We start from the raw sequence: 20,702 nt of genomic DNA, 5'->3' as shown, positions 1-20,702 counted from the left end.
ACATAATTTTCTCTTTTCTTAATTATTTGAAGAATCGACAAAACGACAATACACTAGTGACAAAAAAGACTAATCCCACCGCAATATTTTTTTTTTTGGCACCTTTCGTTGTGAAATATTTAAATGTTGACTTATAGGTGGGGCTATCAATTGATTAATCAACTTTGGTCTCAATGAATAAACTGGACATATACGATTCACGTGAATGGCATTTTGGGCAGATCACATAGATCATCACTAGTTATAATCAGTCAAATACTAAGTCCATGATAAATTATTAGGACCTACACCACTATGTTCACTGTGCACGACTTCGTGAAAGTTTTTATGTATTTGCTCCTAAAACGCTTGGATCTCTCCGTATGATAGGGCATATCTTGCGAGAAATGATCTTATTTATTTTAATGGGTAAAAGTTCATTTAGTCCTTATATTTTAAGATTAGTGATCATTTATTCTTTATATTCTTTTTTAAATGACTCGAAACATCCTTGCCGTTAAATTATTAATACTACTATCGTTACTTTTTATTTCTTTTAGCTTACTTTTTAATATTACCATTTTATAATAATTTTTTGTTTGGACATTAATAAAAAGAAAATAATTAAATTACCAACTTAACCCTAAAAATGAAAACAAAAAAAATTATATTAATTTTCAACTGTCAAAAATTGTATGCAAGCTACCAAGTGTGCAAATGGTGCTTGTAAAAAAATTAATATAATTTTTTAATTTTTAGGGTTAAATTAGTAATTTAATTATTTTTTTATTAATGTCCAAACAAAAAAATTATTATAAAATGGTAATATTGTAAAAATAAGCCAAAAGAAATAAAAAGTAACGGTAGGGGTATCAATACTTTAACTGTATGGATGTTTCGAAATATTTTTAAAAATATAGGGACTAAATAGACACTAATCTTAAAATACAGTGACTAAATAAGTTTTTGCCCTTATTTTAATATATCATAACCTAACAATGTCTGCAAATCATCTTTTTATCTCTAATGGAGGAATAAGCATAACTTAATGGAATGGTTCCATTAAAGAAGAGAACTTAGTATATATATATTTAATCTCATAAAAAAAGTTACCAGGAATATAATCTCTACATGAATGTCACCTTTTTTTTTCAATTAAATTCGATTGGTTCAAAAAATTAGGAACCAAATACGAACCAAACTTAAGAATCAAACCAAATTAACGATTTGGTTCAATCAGTTTTTAAGTTTAGCTCGGTTCGGTTTGATTTGATTTTATATGATTTGGTTCATGAATTTAATATTTATCTTTTATATTAGCCGAATTATTATACTTTTCACCTAAATTTGATTTTTTTTTTCAGTTCAATTCAATTATATAACTAATCATTTATGTTTTATACGAAATACTAAAAAAAAAATATTGGATATATAAATTGATTTTTTAAAAAAAGAAATTTAACACTGAACCATTTGATTGTTGGTTCTGTTGGGTTCAAAACCAAAAATCGATCGGTTCACATTTCCTGAGCCATTGAGTTTTGACTTACCGCGCTAAATTCACTCGTTTTTCAAAAGAAACATTTTCTTAGTATGAAAGATTTGAAGAGTAATGATGATCGTTGATCAAGTTCAAAGTATATATATTTAATTTGTAAAATTCATTAGCAATAACAAAAGTAATTAAAGGGAAGTTTATTATATTTTTCAACACAATGTAATTGGTTTTTTTTTTTCTGGGTGAATTTTGGCAAGACGATATAAAGTAACTTTATTAAAAAAAGAAAAAAAGAAAAGAACAGTTGTAAATTTAATTAACATTACACCGAAGAAAATAAAATCAACAAAATCTATAGCTCAGAAAGCCAAGAATTTTTAGGATATATGTATACATCAACAGATTGACTTTCCTTTTTTTTTTTTTCCAAAAATGCATTTTAGAAGATACAAGCAAATAAAAAATGCCGTAGAAAGAAAGATTCCAAGCGTGTAAAACGAACCTCAATACATCCTAAAACGAAAACATTTCAAGTTCGAGATTCTGATTCTGATCAAGTTCAAAGTATATATTCGATCTTTGATTTAAGCCGTTCGCTCCCTTTGAAATTCTGAAAGCTTACTTTTGAAATCCTTCGTGGGATGTTTTCATTTTTTCTTGCTGAGCTTGCTTGAATTGAATTGTATATTTATATGTAGGGATTCCATTAATTTTGGATATTTTTTTTTTCTTTTGGGGGAGGGAGGGGTGATATTCCATTTAGAATAAACTAAATTTGACATATGTACCATGTAATTTCATAAAGCAACGAAATTCGATTTGGAGCATATATATAACTTTATCAGCACACTTTGAAATACGACTCTCTAATTAATCTAATTAAATGGGGGTTATGAGACTGTGGTAAAAATGAAACTGCGACTAAAATGAAAAATTCTTTTTTTTTTTGTCTTAATCATCTGGTATCCGGCGAACACATTGGGCCCCGACTACTCCTAATTCGGGTTGGGTGCCAATAAAGCCCTTCCAACAAGGGCGACTACCAGGGGAATCAAACTGGAGAACAAACTCAGTCAAGCAATCTAAGAGGTTCGGCCGACGCCAACTGAACCAACACCTCATTGGTGAAAAATTCATTTTTATTAGAGACAAGTGATTTTTTTTTTGGTCTTGTTTTATTAGTAGATATTGTTAGGCAAGCGCTACTATTTAGGTGCATATTATTATTATTATTATTGTTTGTGGGATATGCTTCGACGAGGACCAGTAGTGATGAGCAGACATCTGGTAGCAGGGTTCATCGAACAGGTAAATCTTGTAAGAGTCTGGTAACCGGGGGAGCAGGAGCAGGAATATCCTGCTCGTCCGCGAGTACGTCATCCACAAGGCCAATCTCCTACTGGAAGCATAAAGCCATTTTTGCTACATTCCTGCTAAGGGTTGAGTCGAGGAGACCCAGTCAACGACAGTTGGCGAGACGTGCTCTCTAATCCGAAAATCAAGGTACGAAGGCCACACAACTACCCACGATCACATAAATGGAGCATCCACTTTCGAGAGGTGGATGATAACGAGTGTGAATGGAGGGAAGGTCTGAATCCAGACGAGGTCTATAAAAAGGTAGCCAACGATGGTAAAAGGGTTATAATTTTGGAGATTAGAACTAAAAAACGAGAGAGCTCTAAAGAATTGATACGCCATAAGATTTGTGGCTAGCATTCCCAGGAACACAAAAAACCTTCATTTCTGACTTGAACGTCGGAGGGTTTACGCCGGGAAAACAACCGGCATGCTCTGACATGTTTCTGTGTACGCATGAACTTCTGGAGAACAAACCTTACGAGGAGAGATCCTGATCGTGCAAGGAGGATAACCAGAATCTCGCATCAACAATTATTATTATTATATAAATATAATATCTCTTTGTAGAATAATAACTTTTGAAAGGAATTCAAACCCGAACTGCGTCATTAACATGACCACGCAGAGATGACGACGTGAGAAAAAAAAAATTATTCTCTCAATCAATTAAATGGAGAAGACGATAATGAGTTGGAATTGGAATCAAATATTGAACTAACGTGTAAAAAGGAAAGGAGGGTACGAGTTCGATTGCCTTTGTATCCAATTCTTGAGATTATCTAATGGGAAGCTAATTTAAAATTTTAAAAAAAAAATTGAGAGAAGGGAAGCTAATTGATTAATTAAAAGAGAGCGTTGTTCTCGTTTTGATTCCTTAAAGAAATAACATATTATTATGCCAACGATGCTAGCTAGGCTCCATTGGTTGACTATTAAAATGTTATAAAGTAGGAGGGAGGGACTTTTCCTTCTAGACCTCAAAACCCACGCGTCTTTATTTTAAGAAGGAAGGCTGTCATTTTGCCCCCCCGGACAATTGTTTTTTTCACCACATATGTATATAATTTTCATAAGAACTAATTACTCGTTATTTGATGTCCAAACTGTAAAGGAGTAAGTGGCATAATTAAAATACGTTAAAAAGCAAAGAGACAATATTTATATGAGAAATGTGAGTATATCTATAAAGAGTAATGATATATCTATAAATTCTTGTACAAATTAATGTGGTATGATAAAATTAATTAAATTAAATATCGCTTGACTTACATGATGTATTTTCATTCAACTAATGAATTGGTGTTATATAAGTTTGTACAAAAGTTTGTAACTGTATCATCACTCATCTATAAATAAATAAATAATGATACAGCCACAAACTTTTATACAAACTTATATTGTACAAACTGATGTGGCATTAATTCATTGGTTGAATGAAAATATAAAATAATATGAATAAATTATGTGGGTCAAGAGATATTTAATTTAACCAATTTTATCATGCCAAATAAGTTTGTACAATAATTTATGACTATATCATTACTCATAAAAAATTTGAATGCTTCTTGAAAAATATTTTTCTTCTAATTGTTGAATGTAATTAGATACTAGCGCCTAGCGGTGCATTACTCTTTCTCTTTCTACTCGTATTTTTTCGCCGCATATAAATATTTTAATGATTAGTTAAAAGACACATGTGACAAAAATGAATTAAAAAAAATTTACGGAGGTTTGCAAATTGTTTTTTTGCCATATATAAATACGAGTTGGACTATTGGCACCCCTCTCATCTCCTTATAAAACCCCCTTTTTAGTTATATTCATTTTATTTCTGAAAATACCCCTTTTTTTAGATACACTTTTCTAAGCTCTTAATTTTTATTTAATTTATTTTATTGTTAAAACTCAAAGTATTATTGTGCTATTTTTTAATTATTTTTAATTTTATTATTAATCTACATACAAATTAAAAAGTTATATGGGTGATAATTTTTTAATGTTAATCATTGGCTGAAATAACATATATTTCAAATTATAATTTCAAAATAATTTTAAGTATAAAAATATTTAATCAATAAGAAATCAAAAGAGAACAATAGATTATTTTAAATTTATACAATTTATTTTAATTAAATAGGAAGTAACATACATATTTTTTTTTTTAAATGATTGATTATGAATTAAGTAATTTGCTGAAAAAAATCTATATGGGTTTAATTTTCAATTCCCTTTAATTGTAATTTTATTTAAAGTGGGGTTTTGTAAGAAAAATGTAGGGGTGCCAATAGCTCCACTCTATAAATACAGTTCAAAAGGGCCGAAAAAGATGAAGGAAGAAGCCCTATTATGAACATTGGACCGGCTCCGATTTCATTGGGCTTGGAGGCCATTTAAGGAGAGAAAAAAAAAAGCAAAACAAAATGTTGGATTATCGGTACCTTCATTAATCTCATAAAATTCTTATTTCATTATAATTATAATTAAGGAAAATATAAATAAAATTAACTCCACTTATGCTTTTTTTTTCCTCTCTCTCTTCAACCTATTTTATTCAAAACGTCACAACTACGAGTGTCACACCATAGTCTTATATCAAACTTCTTAGCCAACTTGTCAAAACAAATTTAATTGTTACAAACTTAATCTAAAAAATGTAAATATTGAGATTGTCAACTTTATATAAGATAAGAGTCTATTTAGAAAGGCCATATGACAAAACTAAATTAAAAAAAAAAAACAATTTGCAAACTTCAATGAACGTTAAAATTGAACAAATTTTATATTTTCTGATTCTAGAATTTAAATTTCTTCCACAAGATCCTGCATATGAGAATTAAGTTCAATTCAATTTAATTAATAACGAAATGATATAACTATGAAAATAAAATCATAATATTTACTAATTACAATAAAAAAAGACGATTGATTGAAATACATGACGATAAATAAAAAGGTTTACAAATACAAATTGTGTTTATTTAAAAAAATTGGTATTTTTGACATTAAGTAGAATATAATTGATTAAAAAAGATAGTTTCAAAAGGGTTGCGTGTGTATGAATGTGTATATTTTTTGGGCCAGTTGTGGATCTAAAAAAATATATTCAAACTATTAAGTGAAGAAAGGAAATAAGAAGAAGTGAAAGGGGCATAGTGAAAATAAAGAATAAAGAGGAGACAGAACTTGAGATTTCGGAGCTTTTTCAATGCTCTCATTAACGTGCTTCCCCATTTCTCCTCATTTGATTGGATGGATGGATTACTGAATGTGTTTTTCTTTTTCTGAAGCAATTTTTTTTTTTTTTTTTACTGGATGTGTTATTATTGATTTATAACAAATGAGGAAATGTATGAATTCAGCAACCGAAGCTTTGATGCTAAATCATCCCAGGCTCAACAATTACTAACCGTAAATATCGGAAAATAAATATATTTAGCACATCTCATAAAAATTATTGCCATTGCGTGGCCCTAAGCTTTAAAAATTATAAAGTAGAGGGTTATCTTATATATTTTTCTACCACTAGCTAGCAATTTGAGGAATGAGAGGACCAAATGCAAGAACAAGACATGATCAAATCGATACAAATAAAATAACCAAGTAAAAATGGGCCCCAAGTTCCCATACAACGTGGTCATCATAGCAAAATCATCTTTTCATACTTGATTTGAGCTTTTAATTTTTCATTTCCTTCGTTTCTGCATTTGTCAGATCGAAAATTCCGGCCGCTGCCTTCCGCATTCAACGATGCAAGGTTGGTGAATGGTGACCCAAAAACCACTTGCCTTTTTTATTTCTTTTTTGGTCTCATTATAAAATATAGACAGCCACAAAAAAAGAGAATAATCACTTTTTCCTTTTTCATTTTTCCTTTTTCCTTTTAGTCTCTCTTTTATCTTTTTCAGCTTTTTCAGTATTGGTTTCTTATGTTATCTTCATCTCTGACCCCCCCCTGTACAAGAGATAAAAAGCTCTTTTCATTTTCTTGCCTCTTCATTTCTTGATAGTTACAAGAGAACCACCGCGGGTCAGACCCTTTTTCATTTTCTTTCATTGAAATTTTGTAAAACTTTTTTTTTTCTTTCTTTTTTGTTTTAGAAAAAAAAAAAACAATTAATTAAAAGAAGCCTGTATTGGGCCTATATTCCGTGCCGTAAAAGGCCTCGTGCACCTAAGGCTGATGATGGGAAATCGTCGTCTGATGTCTAACAGTGTTTGGGCTCGGACTTAAATGGGCTATCCATGAACCCCGGTTCTATTCTGGCCCTAGTGTAAACCAATTCAAAGTTAGTCGTTAGATGTGATGTAATTACATGTAAATTTAGACTCAAATGTAAACTTTTCTACGACATAGTTTCAAAAATAGAGAAACTTTTGACTCGGCAAGCAAAGATGTAATGAAATTCCCTTGCGATCAGACCAAGTCTTCACCGGTGCTGTGAGTTGAAAATTTTGCCTTGTCGAACTCAAAGATCATCACACAACAGGTTTTGTTATCGAGAAGTTGGGCCATCTCTTCAGGTTTGTGGGGCTCGGACACCAGTGATGGCAAACGTGGTAAATTAACCAATCCACAAGGTCAATTAATTTATCTTCAATCAAGGCTTTGTAGGTGGATATAAAGTCAGTCAGTCTCACGCATCTGCCTCCCTCCATTAAAAGCCGACAAACAGAGCTCTACATAAGCATTATAGCATTTCTCTTTGTAAAATTGCTTGCTCTCTTTAAATGCACATACATGTCAAAATATAACAACATAGCCTTAGTGAAGCTTTCAGGGTTTTGAAGGTGACTGCCTTATGCTTTTCGTACAATGCCATTGCAAAAATCTCTCTCTCTCTCTCTCTCACTTTATCTTTTCTCTTTCTTCATTAATTTCTGAGACAGTCTGCAGAATTACTACGGCAAAATTTGGTCCCTGCAGCAGCAACATTAAACGAGGTACGAGCGAAGCTTTTTCATTTCTATCATTTTCTCTTTTCACGTCCTTAAATGTTCAAAGTCACATAACATGCTCAATATGGAATGCAAAAAGCAGCTACCAAATCATAATCCATTTCTGTTTTACACCATCTTTGTACACTGTTAAAGTTGCATAATTTTTCTGTGTTTTTTTTTTAAAAATTTTTAATTGTGTATGTATACAGGGTGATGAATAATATCAGATAGGTGAGCTTTAATCAGGGCCGTCTGATGGTGGACACAGGTTCCTGATTCAAAAACCTTTCTCTCGTTCTCGGTTAAAGAGCTGCACTGCTTTCTCTTCAGGTACCATTCGCTTTTCTCTTTCTCTATCTTTGTTGTTTTTCCTGGAAAACGAAAAGAGATTTTCCATTATTTCGCTTTTTTCTTTTTCTCCTCTGACTTTTTCCTCAGACATTCTGTCTCTTTGCTGTTTTCTCGAGCCTGATTCTTGATTTTGATATCATTTCCCGAAACGCATAATCCATCTATCGACTACTTATCTTCATTTGCCCCAATAATGCACCCTCCCTCATCTACGTCCACGTGGCCCATCATCATCTATCACTGTCATGCATGACATGCATTCATAACATGTCAACATGTATCGCACCTATAAACTAGGACGTGCGATGAAAAAATTTAAAATAAAACTCTTAAGTTAGATGATTATAAAATTAATACCATTAATCAAAGCGCTGTACCTGTAGCCTGTAGGGAAGCACAACTCTCCCCAACATTATGATTTCTCGAAACCAAAATAGTCAAAAGTTAAAGGTGAAGCTTAGTTTATAAAGAGTGAAATGACTGTTTCAGCCTTCGAGTACCAATTGAGGGTGAGGCAGAGTTGGACACCCCAGCAAGTTACCTGCAGAAACCCAGAAATGGTAATTTCACATCACATGCCCCGTTTCGGCTGACATGGGAAGTGGGAACGCAATATCCGGGGTATTTTCGGTCGTCTTCGTGAAATGACCAAAACACCCGTACGGGTCATTCAATGGTGACCCACTTGTCCCTATTAAGGCCTCCATTGGGGAAGTTGCAATAATTGACCAACTCTAAAATCTAAATCCCCGTTTATACTTAACAAAAAAGCTTTGCTTAGGTTAGTGTAAAAGTAAAATCCTTATAGGTTTTGAATTGTTTTCAAGTTTCCTTTTAAAATGCTTACGATCTATTTTATGGGTTACAAGCTGAATTCTATTGTAGTGTAGATACATACTTTTGTAACACATCCGGAAATTTATTAAGTACTAACTCAGAAGTCCATATTTATGTCTTACAAGCTGAATTCTGCTACAGTGTAGATACATAGTTTTATAACACACCCAAAAATTTATTAATTAACTCAAAAACCTACTTTCACGAGACTTAATATTCAAATTTTCAGCATGGAAAGGGCAACTGAGTCTAGCGGCAGGGGAAATTACTTTCAAGTTTAAACTCATCAAGAAATAAGATAATGGACTTTTAATAGTTGGCTGCTTAATTAGCCTTCCCTAGAATCCATAAACGAATGTTAGGCCAAGAAGCAATGTTATTATATGTCTGGAGGGTTTGGTGATCGTCTCGATATATTTGTAGGCTTTTAGCCTCGGCTTTGCTGCCTGTACTGTGTAGTCATAGAGGTCTCACTATTACGGAAAAACAAAAAAAAACAAAATGCAACAAACACTTTTTGACTGTTTTACATTTGAATTTTTTAGAAGCATCATCAAACCATACAATTCTAAATAAAAAAAACGGGTAATTTTTTAAAACCTCCTTTGAGATTTGGGCTTGTTGCAAGTAGACGGCGAGAATTGATTTATTTGTAAAAAACTCCCTACCGTCAGTTAAGTTTAACATTGACCGTTAGTTGACCATACAAAGACAATATTACCCTTAACAATAGTTTGTAAACGAAAATAACTAAAAAAAAACCAAAATTATTGGTGCAAAAAGCACCAACTCTATTTTTTGACAATTTTATCCTTGTTAATTCTAAAAATTTACAATATCATAGGTAAAGATTATGACTATTTCATTTTTAAATTTTTAATTTTATCTTTCTTGTAGGAATTTTAAGGAAATATCAATAATTTAAAGAAAATTTTTTAATTTTTTAATTTTAACTTTTTTATAGAAACTTTAAGAAAATATCAATAATTTAAAAAGTGTAAAATAGTTAATAATTTTAGTTTTTTTTTAGTTATTTTCGTTTATAAACTATTGTTAAGGGTAATATTATTTTTACAAGGTCAACTAACGGTCAATGTTAAACTTAACTGACGGTAGAGGATTTTTTACAAATAAATCAATTCTCACCATTTATTTGTAACAAACCCAAACCTCAGGAGAGGTTTTTAAAAATTACCCTAAAAAGAACCCCATTTCATATTTAAGAAAAAAAAAAAAAGCAACGGTATGATGGATCCCAGCTAGCTAATTAGAAAAAAGAAAAGAGAGGGGGCAATGGTGGAATTTCGGGAAATAGCGAAGGGCAATAAAGGGAAAGAAAGAAACAGGAGAAGGACAGAGATTGCTTTCGCAAATCTAGCTTTTTAATAAAAATCTTGGGCTTCTGAAGCAAGTAAGCTGCAGCTGCTGCGAGAAAATAGAAAGGGCGAATGGCTTTGGCTTTGCGCTTTGGCTTTGGCATGGATTGTTAGGAAATAAAAACAGAGAAGCGAGGGCAGTAAACATAACATGATGTTGCAGCTGTGCCAGCAGTGCCATCCCCCATGCTCAAATCGTACACTTAAATATGCACACACAAGAGGCAAAGCTCTCATGTTTTTGTTGCCATTCTCTTGCCTTCTTTTTGCTTTTGCTTTTGCTTTTCTCTCTGTATAGGACAAACAAATCCCACCTTTCTTCTTCTTCTTCTTCTTCTTCTTCTTCTTCTCTGATTCATGATCATTTCTTTGACCATAATGTAACAACAAAATGGGTACAAGTTTCTTTTCGAAAATCCACGAACATTCTCTCATTTCTTCTGTTTTTGTGACAATGCTAGGGTTCCTTTGGCCGCAGCTCTGGAAAATGGTTAGATCTGCTGCTACGGATGAAGCAAATGCAATGGGTTTTCTCCTTCTCATGGGAAAATTTGTGAAGCAAATGGGGTATTTGGGCTTATTTGCGAACTGGGTTATTTGTTTCACCACAAGTTTCATATTTCATATTTCAAATACAATCTCTGCAACAACAAGCTTCTTCTTCTTCTTTATCTTCTCCTTAGGCTTTCAATGATAGTCCTTAGTGGTGGCAATTGAACTGGTGGTGGTGATATTGGCGGGACGGCTCAATCTCTTCTCATTGTTATGATATAATTTTACTTTTTTTTTTCCCCTTAATTTTGTTGATAAAAGGAGAATTACTGTGTAATGCAAATGTTCATCAAGGAACCACAGGTTAGCCTGTTTTAGTTAATTTAAATTCGAGTGACAATAGATTCTCTTTTATCTTTTGATCTTCCCTTTATGCCTTCGCCGTTCTGTTTCGTTTAAGCAAACTTTAATCACAAATTTTTCTTAGAGAAAGTGAGACTGAAGAAGAAGAAGAAAGATTAAAAAAAACAATTTGGTTAATTTCCGTAAGAAATTTTGCAGACTTCAATGCTCTCACCACTGTTCCATTATCACTCATCAATTCAAAATCACTGTCAGAGACCTTGCCTCTGTCCATTTAATTTAATTTATTGTATCTTCTTGGGAAAGGTGAAGTTTTTGACAGTTCATGTTCAAAATCCTGCAGCATGTGTTATGTTATGTCATTCATTCAACCAAAACATTTATTATCAAAATCTGTTTTCTGAAGTTTTTTTTTAATTTAATTTTTTTTTTTTTTGGTTGGCTTTGACAACGCAATTGCTTTTAGGGTACATAGTGCCCTAAATTTGCTGGGGTAGTACGCTATACGGTGTGATATGAACAGGACTGAAACAAGGAAAAACAAAGGCAGAGACGAACGGAGTAGAGAGTTGAGGTTTGAGCGACGAAAATAATGTTGGTGGCTTTTGTTTTTGCCTTTAGAGAGTCTCGTGGAAATGTCAATTCAATTCCATGGTGCTCTGCAATTTATGTTTTGTTTCTTTGCTTGCTTATGCACGTGAAAGCCTGAAGCTGAAACTGAAACTCAGTTTTGTAATTTGTTTACTTGTTTGAGCTTCTATTGATATTGAAGCCTGGTGTGTCTTTTGTGGGACATGGATGTGATGGCAAAATTGGGTAATTTTTAGGGACCTCCCCTTAGGTTTACCATATTGACACATAGAGAGAATGTATCCATGTAATTACAACCACCTCCCCTCCCGTTAGTATCCGGTTAGTTTGACTGTTGGTTGATTGTTGAAATGACTAAATTACCCTTCCTGCCAAAAGTAAAGTGAAATGAAAAAATTAAAAAAAAAGAGTTGTACCCATGTTTACGAGTTACGACAACCAAAATGAATCATTTACTCACTTTATCATCATCAATGAGTTGAGATTTTAAATCTCTTCTTTACTTTACTGTAAAGCACCGCGATCATTGTCGTGACTACAAATTCAGTCATTCCCATTACGGTCACCGGATTCTTGAAAATCATAACCAAAACAACTGCGGCAAGGGCTGCCTTTGCATTGCCAAGCACCTGCAAAGTCAATGTACATGTATGCTTTCTGACCAAAAATTTGGTCAAATTAACCAAATAAGCGATGGTGGCATTCCCAAGTAACAAGTACACAATGAATCTGTCTTCTCAAGCTTTCTCAATTGTAATTGCGGCCACATGCCTTCAATGTAGAGGGTAAATGGAAGAAAGATCGATGCAGCCATGGGTGCCATATAAACCAACAAATTCATAAAATTTATTTTTTCAGCCTTTGACGTTAACAGGATTTGTTGAATAGCATATTTCGAAGCACGCCTAGTTGTGGATCCAATACAAACCAAGAACCCAAGTAAATAAAACAGGGGCTCGTTGTTGCTAGCCAACACAATAACAAGCACAACTGGCATCAATGCATAGTAAACCTCGGCAAATTCTTTCTTGCAAGTAAGCAGAAAAGTGGAAATTGCGTTGAAGAACAAGGTCGCAGCTCCAACGGCATACCTTAGCGAAGTGTTGCCGCAAACAACTGAGAAACAGAAGATGGCACTCAAAGCAAAGATTTTCAGAAATTGCTTTTGTGATAAAATCGTTTTTAATCTTGATAAAGCTTCGGGCAAAAGGAGCTGCTTCTTCATAGCTTTAAAAAGATGAAATTAGTGCTGTGGTTACGTGGAAGAGAAAGAGAAAGTTAAGTAGATGTTTTCTTTTGTTTACTGGTTAATGCAAAGTATTGGTTAACAAAGTGTAACAATTAATATTTCTCGTATATCAATAAAATATCAACTTGAATTTTGAATTATTTTAAATTTTACACATTTATCCTTATATACTGACGACATACGTATTTTCATACTAACGGGAGGGGAGGTGGTTGTAATTACGTGGATACATTCTCTCTATGTGTCAATACGGTAAACCTCAGGGGAGGTCCTTAAAAATTACCCTGGCAAAATTTCATGGACGCTGGGGTTTTTCTTTTCTCCAAAGAGGACAAAAAGTAAAAAAAAAAAATCTGTGGGTACTCCACAAGAGATTCAATTGATACAAATCATTTGAATCTCCCGAATTTCCGAATAAAACGCCTAAGCTAGTAAGCTATCCTGTCTGAATAGCGGAAAATTAAGATTACATCAGAGACTTTAGTTTAAATTATAATCACGGGGTGGGTCTACGTCTACATCAAATATACTTTTAACGAAACTTAAAGAATCTACGGAGAGAGCATGGCTACGTACATGGCCATCCAATATTCGTGCGTGCGTTTTGTAACCTATGAGAACTCTCAAGTTTGATTTCTTGTCCTCGTGACAAGTTTTAGAGGAACTGTTACTTAACAAGTGTAATCGCATTTATGACAATCTTTTATGTAAAAAAACAAGCAAAAATGAATGTATTTCTTTTCTTTTCTTCTTTTCTCTCTTAATTTTTTCCGCGAAAGGGGACTCAAATTATTATAAAAAAAAAACAAATCAGGGGCCAAGCCTAAGATAATGTTATGGTTATAATTTAAGTAAGTAGTTTTGTGGGTGTCGTGATTTAGACTGCAGTGAGCAGTCGAAGCAGGTGGCACGTCCACTTCAACTGTAATTCCAGAAATCAAATAAGCATGCTCATTGCTTGCTTGCATCTTCAGAATTTCAAGTGTCTCTATCTTGTTGACTGGCCCTGGACCAGCTTCAAATCCTTCATTAGAGTTACTTTTCCCATTGCAGAAGTATTATTGTGTAGCTTTTTTTCCCCCTAAAATCCCAACAGTAGAAAATGAAAATTACGTCACTTTTACATTGCATCTGACATTATTAATAGATTTAGATCTATGTTCTTCCGTCCTAGGCAATGCATTTAATGTGGCCATACCCCTTCTTTTCTTTTAGGAGCGCTGCTATTTCCCCCGAATTTAACCCCGAACTGCGCCCCGAATTTAAAACGCACCGTTTTGATTAAATTGAAAACGGTGCGTTTAACACATTTTTCTTTTCTTTCTTTGACTTAGGCACAAAACACATTTACACTTTCCTTTCTTTTCACCTGGGTACAAAAAAGTCTCGTTCACGAACAACTCACAGTGCACTCTCTCCCTCCTTTCCTGATCTACTCGAAACGAAGGTGACTCACAAAATTTTCTCTCCTTCTTTTCCTGATCTGCTCACAACGAAGCTCTCTCTCTCCTTATCTTTGCCGATCTACACACAACAGCGAGCTCTCTATCCTTTTCTCTCCAGAACTGCTCTCTCTCGGTGTGCCCTTCTCGGTTGCTGCACTTCATCTCTGGTGCCGTTGCTGCTTCATCTCGATCTCCGTCGCTGCTGGTGCGCCATCTCGCCACAATTATTGCATCAAGCTACCCTTGTCGTACTTGGAAATTATTTGGAGGGGGCAAAATCTGTTCTTTACGAAGCCTTCAAATGCATTGACTTCTTGACTTCTCTTTTTTTCCCCCTTTGGTTTCCTGTAAGATTTTTAAGCTGCTGCTGGATCATGAACTTTGCTGCCGCTTTGTTGCAATTTTGTTGGCTGCAGAATTTTAGGCTTGGCCGCATAACTTTGCTGGATCATAAATGTCGATTTTTCTTCTTAGTAAGCCAATGTGAAAATCTGCCTTGATAAGATCAGTTTTAAACCTGCTAAACAATCAGGTGAAATTAATGAGATGCCTTCTAGTGAAATAGATTTTGTAAATCGTTAAATAAAAGTAAGTTTTGGTCTATTTGGTTCATAATTATACTTTGAAATTTGCTGGGCATTCACTGGGGGCAGGGGTGGTGGCATTGTTGGTGTTGATTGTGGTTCAGAATCTGGACAAGTTGGGGAACATTGAGAGGAATAAAATCAGATGCTTTGCTATTGCACCTACTAAGTGTATGTCACTGAATTTGGCAGTGAGATATTAATGGATCGTGAATGGCTGTGAGAGGAAGGGGAAGACGGAAGAGAAAGAGAAAGCAATGTGGGGCTGCCAACCTGTCGCTGGTTTTGCCTAAGACAAAACAGCGTCGTTTAGGGAGAATGAAAGAAGAAAAAAAAAAGGATGAAACGACGTCGTTTGGATAAGTTTCGGGGTCTGACCCGGGGTTTGACCCGGGGAAAGTAGCATTTTCCTTCTTTTACACAATAAAATTTGCAATTTTGAACTACCCCTTAATCATTCATGGCCAAAAGGATAAAAGAAATGAAAAAAAAAAAAGAGATATTGTCAATTCTCCCGCTACAGTAATCAACATATACTATTTTTTTTTTTATAATGACTAAAAACTTTTTTGATAGTATAAGTTTATAATATTACCCTTATTTTCAATTACTCTTTTATTTATATTTATTATAAATTAAATAAATGACATGAATATAAACTAAATAAAAAATTAAGCATTAAAAATAAGAAATATATGTTTTGATATGAGAAAAAATTAATAATAAATTTTTTTTTCTTGTACTTATTTTGTAAAAAAACTTTCTTATAATAAATATATAAGAAAGTTATTATAAAATGATAAAAAAAATTATTATAAGAAAATTTGAATGACAAATAAAAATTTATTATAAAATAAATAATAAAATATTTTACCTATACTTTTTACATTTAATTTTAAAATATTACAAAATGTTTATTATAAGAAAATGTTCACAAAATAAATAATTACAAGAAAAAAAATTTATTATTAATTTTTTTTCTCATATCAAAACATATATTTCTTGTTTTTAATACTTAATTTTTTTATTTAGTTTCTATTCATGTAATTTATTTAATTTATAATAAATGTAAATAAAAGAGTAATTAAAAATAAGGGTAATATTGTAAACTTATACTGTTAGGAGATTTTTTGGCCATTATAAAAACAGTAAGGAGGTAAATAGTATATGTTAATTGCTGTAGGGGGGAAAGTGACAATCCCCAAAAAAAATGCATTTATAGTTTTGCCACATGGATTTTGCAGGAATTTTTATTTTTTTTTTACGAAAGTGATTGGGCTTCTACCGAAATTTTGAATGAAGTAATTGATTCTGAGATCCACATGTATTGATATGGGCCAACGGCATGGTTCAAAGGGACTTTTAAAGAGAACTATTGTTGGGCCTAATTGAGGGGACCAAGAAATTAATTTTGAATCATTAATAGCAAAGCCCTTTATTGTTTATGAATTTCGCTACATCTAAGCACCGACAAATAATAATAATTTCGCATGCACCTCATTGTGTGCATTTCGTTCAGAAGGAATAAGCAGAAGAATCAGATCTCTGTGTGAGGGAGTGCTTCAGTAGGAGGAACAACAGAAGAAATGAAGAATCGCAGCTGCCTTCTACAAACTGTTTCAAGCGAAAGATGTGGAAATTTTCAAATGCTAAAACAACCACTTGAATGTTAACTGCTCTGAAGGCTAAAACGGCCGTGTCCCTCAGTCATCTAGCGAATATAAGATTCAGGTACTGGCCTAATTGCAATAAAAAACACCCAATACCTAACAGACAGAACTTTTGAGAGACCACAAAGGACAAATAAATCATAGGCAAATGCCATCATTCGCAGCAAATACTTTCTAGCAGAGCATTACTACCATTGATAGGATATCATCTACGACTATTAAGAACACCCTATTCCGGCCATATAGTTCCTACGAATGCATTTCTTTTCATATGCATGAGAGGGAAAAATACAACAAAATTTGAGAACTTTAGCATATGAAAGAGATCATGATACTTATCCCTGGCTACTACAAATTAATTGTATCAATCACAAGTCCACTAGGGTGGAAAACAGAATAGAACGCAAGCAGTGAATGACCTAAATATTCCAAGGCATGGGTGAAACAGGCCTCTCTATATGAATATGAGCTCTCAATCAATCTGCTTAGAAATTATGAGAATATATAGACCATTATCCATTCTTCTAATAGTTTGGGAGGATGCAAAATAGTGTAAAAAGAAGCCTCAACAATCAAGATAAGATTTTACGACAAATAAACGGAGAGTGACTACAAACTCCATAGCTACTAATGTAGAAATATAACCACAGATGAGAACAATGAAAATGAAAAAACAATCTGCGGTGCAGCAACAACACTAGCAAGAGATCAACATATGACATAAGCAAAGTCGTATAACATTTTTTTTGGGCACCATAAAAATATATGGTCATTCATAACATTGTCTGCAGATAACAAAATAAGTATCTGCAGAACCAATTAATAACCATAAAAATTGATAATCTATCAATTACAACAGAAAGTTTGCTCCAAATAGTTCTACAACATCTCTCTCATTAATCATAACAACCTTAATCATAATGGCACACAATCAATTCATATTATTCAAATGAAACCAATAATTCTAATAAAACAACACAAAAATGAACCAGCTTAATTACCAGCATTGCTTAACATTCTCCAAGTACCACTTATAAGTATCAGCAAGACCATCTCTAAGCTCAATCTTTGCCCTCCACCCCAACCCGGCAAGCTTAGAACTATCCATCAGCTTTCTCGGCGTTCCATCTGGCTTGGATGAATCCCAAACAAGCTCTCCTTCAAATCCCACTACTTCCTTCACCAACTCCGCCAACTCTTTAATGCTCACTTCCTTCCCACTCCCCACATTCAAATGTTCAAGTCCATCATACTCGTCCATCATGAAAACCACTGCATCAGCCAAATCATCAACGTGTAAGAACTCCCTTAACGGACTGCCAGTGCCCCACACCACCACTTCCTTAGCTCCATTCACCTTAGCTTCGTGGAATCTCCTCATCAAAGCGGGTAACACGTGGGAGTTTTCGGGGTGGAAATTATCATTGGGGCCATATAAATTCGTGGGCATCCCAGAAATTGCATTGAATTTATACTGAATCTGATAAGCCTGGCACATCTTAATCCCAGCTATTTTGGCTATAGCGTACCATTCATTCGTCGGCTCCAAGGGGCCCGTCAACAGGGCGTTTTCGGGGATTGGCTGCGGGGCGAATTTGGGGTAAATGCAAGAGGATCCTAAAAAGAGGAGCTTTTTGACGCCGTAACGGAAGGCGGAGTCGATGACATTGGTTTGGATTTGGAGGTTGATGGCGATGAATTCGGCCGGGTAAGTGTTGTTGGCGTGGATGCCCCCGACTTTGGCGGCGGCCACGATGACGTAGCTAGGTTTCTCGGCGGCAAAGAATGATTCGACGTCGGATTGGCGAGTGAGATCGAGCTCAGCGTGGGTGCGGAGGAGGAGATTGGTGAAGCCTAGGGAGAGGAGTTTCCGGACGATGGCGGAGCCGACTAGGCCGCGGTGGCCGGCGACGAAGATCTTGGCGGATTTTTCGGAGAGGAAGGAACATGAATCTGTTGAGAAAACAAACGACTTAGAATATTGAGATCAGCGAGAAAATTTTCTTTTTTTTCTCTCTCTCTCGGGAACCAAACAGAAAGTGAAGAGGAAAAACATGTTACCCTTGTTTGAGTCTCCCATAAGTAATCCGGATCGGCTGCGAAGTCAGTGTGAGTGGGAGTTCGTTCGGAGCCGACTGCGATTAGAGTGGATTTTATGTGGCGAGCCCGATTGATTCCTTTATTTTTAACATCATATAGGGCCCCTTTAGCCTCGTGTTACTTATATATTATCTGCACAGTTAGTTTATTGCTCTGTGTTTGTATTTGTAACATTTTTATTTTAAAAAAATAAAAATAAAACAAGTTTATTAAAGGACCCAGCTAAGCATTTTCTTCCTTTCAAAAATCTGCATAATAATTAAAAAAGAGAGAGACATTTAACTAGAATTTTTTCTTATAGTTGAATTTTGAATAAAAATCCGGAAAATAGGAGCATATCCTATGAGCAAAATGTCCAGGGACCTCTCAAGTCTGAGAAACTTCGTCAGGAAAAATGAGGAAACTTCTACTAAAGTTAGAAAAATTTAGGAAACTTCTATTAGAGTTGGAATAATTTAGGAAACTTCATTAGTCAATTCATAAGCTATCCACTTGAAATAGGGAAAAACAAAAACCAGATACGTTTCTGGCAGGCTAACCTAACGCTGCACCCTGCACTGGAAAAGAATTAAGAGGGACAACATCCCAAGAAACCAGAATACTTTCTCAATCCATTCAAGCCCATTTACCTGCCCAATAGAAGTTTCAAATCTCCACTTCCGTTATGGACGTCGAACTAAATGCCATATCATGTTTTTTGGGCTACGTTTCGAGTAGATTTTTCTACACCCCTTCAAAATTTATCATAAAAACTGTTTTTTTTTTTTTTAACTAAAATTACTTAAATAACTGAGAACAAATTAATTTATTATTTATTTTGAATACAAATTTTTAATTAAATATTTAAACAAAATTTCTACACACATCAGAAGTGATCTATTTTTAATTTTTAATTGAAAAATATTTATTTAAAAGAAAACTATAAGAATTTTGAGTCATAGAAATATAAATAAAATAAGAAGAAAATATTTAAATATTTTTGGGATTTGTATGTATTTATAATAAAAAATTTCAAAAAGATACTTTTTTTAAGGTGAAATTTTATGGGAAGATGATTATTTTATTTTTCACATGGGTTTGTACTTTATAAATCAAAACTAAGGGCATTTTAGCAAATAAAATTTAAAAAAAAAAAAAAGAGTTATAAGAATTTTATAGGGATGTTAAAAGCTCTACTCTTACAAATCACAATATTAAAAGTTCAAATTATGGGTTGAGTGTCTATTTTTCTTATGAGATATATGGTTCAATTTTTTAAATGGAAGCGTTATGAACACTATCATTAACTCAAAAATGTAATTTGATTTATGAATATAACTTTTGAGATATAGGTGTGCAAACTCTGATATAAAGTAAGATACAATTTTATAAAAAGGAAAAAAAATAATGGTAATAACTAAATAAATAAATAAATAATGACGACCTAATAAACATCATCATTAGCTCTTTAGTAAAGAGATTTGAAACTAAGGTTAAAGTGAACCTTAATCCAACATAAAATGATGAGAAAAGGGCAAAATTCCCTTGACTTTAATCTCTATGAATCAAGAAAAGCCAAGCCAATGAATTTGGCATCTCATCTCATAAGTTGTACCACACCATAAACATTTTTGTATTTGGTCCTACCGATTACCAAACTGTCATATCGGGGGGAAAACCTTACTATAAAAAGACTTACCCATATCTTATCTTAATTATCATGTCAATTGGATTTGCCGTCACAATCTTTGCATTGTCATTGTGCCATCATGATTCGTTCGTTCTACTTTTTTGTACACAATCACCAAAGATTAAAAAAAAAAAAAAAAAAAAAAAAAGCCAGCCATTTACTTCCTTTGCGACATTGGGCCAAGAAATCAACGCGAAA

The 20,702-nt window shown here is 33.6% G+C and overlaps 1 protein-coding gene, 1 long non-coding RNA gene and 1 pseudogene across 3 annotated transcripts; 1 reads left to right on the top strand and 2 right to left on the bottom strand.

The window, feature by feature from the left end:
• Nucleotides 1-7,209: 7,209 nt before the first annotated feature.
• LOC102624677 (uncharacterized) lies at nt 7,210-11,989 on the top strand. 2 transcript variants are annotated; one of them, XR_008051558.1, is made up of 5 exons: nt 7,218-7,627; nt 7,727-7,780; nt 7,987-8,107; nt 10,803-11,196; nt 11,720-11,989. It is a non-coding gene; the product is annotated as an uncharacterized LOC102624677 (long non-coding RNA). The 2 variants fall into 2 exon arrangements; XR_370271.4 differs by lacking the exon at nt 11,720-11,989 and having other exon boundaries at nt 7,210-7,627; nt 10,803-11,215.
• A 268-nt stretch (nt 11,990-12,257) lies between these two features.
• On the bottom strand, nt 12,258-13,012 carry LOC102626978 (probable sugar phosphate/phosphate translocator At1g12500; annotated as a pseudogene).
• A 4,439-nt stretch (nt 13,013-17,451) lies between these two features.
• LOC102624973 (putative GDP-L-fucose synthase 2) lies at nt 17,452-19,097 on the bottom strand. Its single transcript, XM_006473998.3, has 2 exons — nt 18,797-19,097; nt 17,452-18,688 (listed from the first exon to the last, which is right to left on the bottom strand). Exons 1-2 carry the CDS (start codon nt 18,813-18,815, stop codon nt 17,733-17,735), a joined length of 975 nt encoding a protein of 324 aa, XP_006474061.1. The 5' UTR covers nt 18,816-19,097; the 3' UTR covers nt 17,452-17,732.
• Between the last annotated feature and the right edge of the window lie 1,605 nt (nt 19,098-20,702).

The sequence above is a fragment of the Citrus sinensis genome, chromosome 9 (assembly GCF_022201045.2).
Source record: "Citrus sinensis cultivar Valencia sweet orange chromosome 9, DVS_A1.0, whole genome shotgun sequence".
In the NCBI taxonomy this organism is placed as follows: domain Eukaryota; kingdom Viridiplantae; phylum Streptophyta; class Magnoliopsida; order Sapindales; family Rutaceae; genus Citrus; species Citrus sinensis.
Note: the sequence above shows the minus strand (reverse complement) of the source record. Positions and strands in the feature narration are given on the sequence as shown.